Source organism: Terrapene carolina, unplaced genomic scaffold (genome assembly GCF_002925995.2).
Source record: "Terrapene carolina triunguis isolate 2854851 unplaced genomic scaffold, T_m_triunguis-2.0 Scaffold35661, whole genome shotgun sequence".
Taxonomy (NCBI): Eukaryota; Metazoa; Chordata; order Testudines; family Emydidae; genus Terrapene; species Terrapene triunguis.
This window is the reverse complement of record NW_020700012.1, coordinates 1-1560: the sequence shown is the minus strand read 5'-3', so window position 1 is coordinate 1560 and position 1560 is coordinate 1. Positions and strand designations below refer to the sequence as shown.

The 1560-nt window shown below is 35.6% G+C and overlaps 1 protein-coding gene across 1 annotated transcript; it reads left to right on the top strand.

The window, feature by feature from the left end:
• Window positions 1-298: 298 nt before the first annotated feature.
• LOC113405410 (toll-like receptor 2 type-2) lies at window positions 299-1552 on the top strand (the record flags this gene model as incomplete). The annotated part of the gene is made up of 1 exon (XM_026646608.2): window positions 299-1552. A coding segment is annotated over exon 1 (1254 nt), but the record flags the coding sequence as incomplete, so codon positions are not given.
• Window positions 1553-1560: the final 8 nt, after the last annotated feature.

Genomic DNA, 1560 nt, shown 5'->3' with positions numbered 1-1560 from the left:
AGGTAGTAATTAATGTAATGTTTTTCATTCCAAAGTTAAACACAGCAGGAAAAGAAAAAGGAACTGAAAGCCAAACAGAAAATCATTCTAGCACATTTATGTATAATCTGATTTTCTTGACGTAATATTTTAAACACTTGATATATTTTTCATGTTCCAAGGGCTTTACAAACAATAACTAGTCATAACACCTTATTGAAGATAGGTCAGTAGAGACTATTTTTCAAGTTTGGCTTTTTTAACACTAATAATTTATGTTATGCTTATTCTATCCCTCTTTTAAATTTTAGGTAAAATCATGTCTAACCAACTCTGGAAAGGGTGGGTCATCTACATGGTCATAACGGCAAATCTTTCTGAAGAAAAACCCACGATGCAGGTGTGTCCTTCATGTGATGCCACTCATTTCTGTGACTGTTCTTCAATGAATTTGAGCACCATTCCTTCAGGGCTAACAACTGATGTCACGGGGCTAAATCTGTCCTACAACAGCATAAAATATGTCAGAGAAACTGATCTGCTGGTGAGTGTGAATCTGAGAGTGCTGCTGCTGCAATTCAACCAAATTTGGACAATAGATAAGGAATCATTTATTTTCCTTGGAAAATTGGAACATTTGGATTTATCAAATAATAAGTTGACTCACTTGTCACCCATTTGGTTTAGACATCTTTTTTCCCTACAGCACCTAAACATACAGGGTAATTTATATACAACACTGGGGGAGAATCCCTTGTTTCCTAATCTCAAAAATTTGAGATATCTGCACCTGGGGAATAACAATTCCTTCTCTGCTATACGGAAGCAAGACTTTGATGGAATTACAGTTCTTGAGCAACTTGAGATTGATGGTCAAAGGCTCAGGCAATATGAGTCAGGGAGTTTGATAACAGTTAACATAAATCATATCATCATAAACATAAATGACGTTCAGGTGTTATCGGTGATGGTAGAAGATTTTATACATTCTGTAATATGTTTAGAACTGAGACATATAGCCTTCAATACAGCTAATGAATCTTCATTATTGGAGCCAATGAGTCATTCTGTCATGGAGAAATTTGTGTTAAAAAATGTTTTGTTTACAGATGCAAGCATTGACAAAATGTTAAACATCTTGGTGCATGCTGAGCAATTGTTGGAGCTGGAGCTGGACAATTCTATACTGCAGGGAACGGGACACTGGCATGAACCAATTAAAATAAAGAGAAAAAGCCCCATGGAAGTCGTGACAATACAGAGATTAACTATAGAAAAATTTTATTTGTTTTCAGATCTTAGCAGTTTGAAAAATCTTGTAGGTAACATCACTAAAATCACAGTTGTAAATACTAAGGTCTTCTTGGTGCCTTGCAACATTTCAAAACATTTTTCCTCACTCCTTTATCTTGATCTCAGTGAAAATTTGCTTGCAGATCCAAATTTGGAACATTCATCCTGTGATGGTGCATGGCCCTTGCTGCAAACTTTCAATTTAAGTCAAAATACATTGAGTGATTTACAAATGACGGCACGAAGTCTATCTCATCTAAAACACCTTACTCACCTAGATATTAGCCG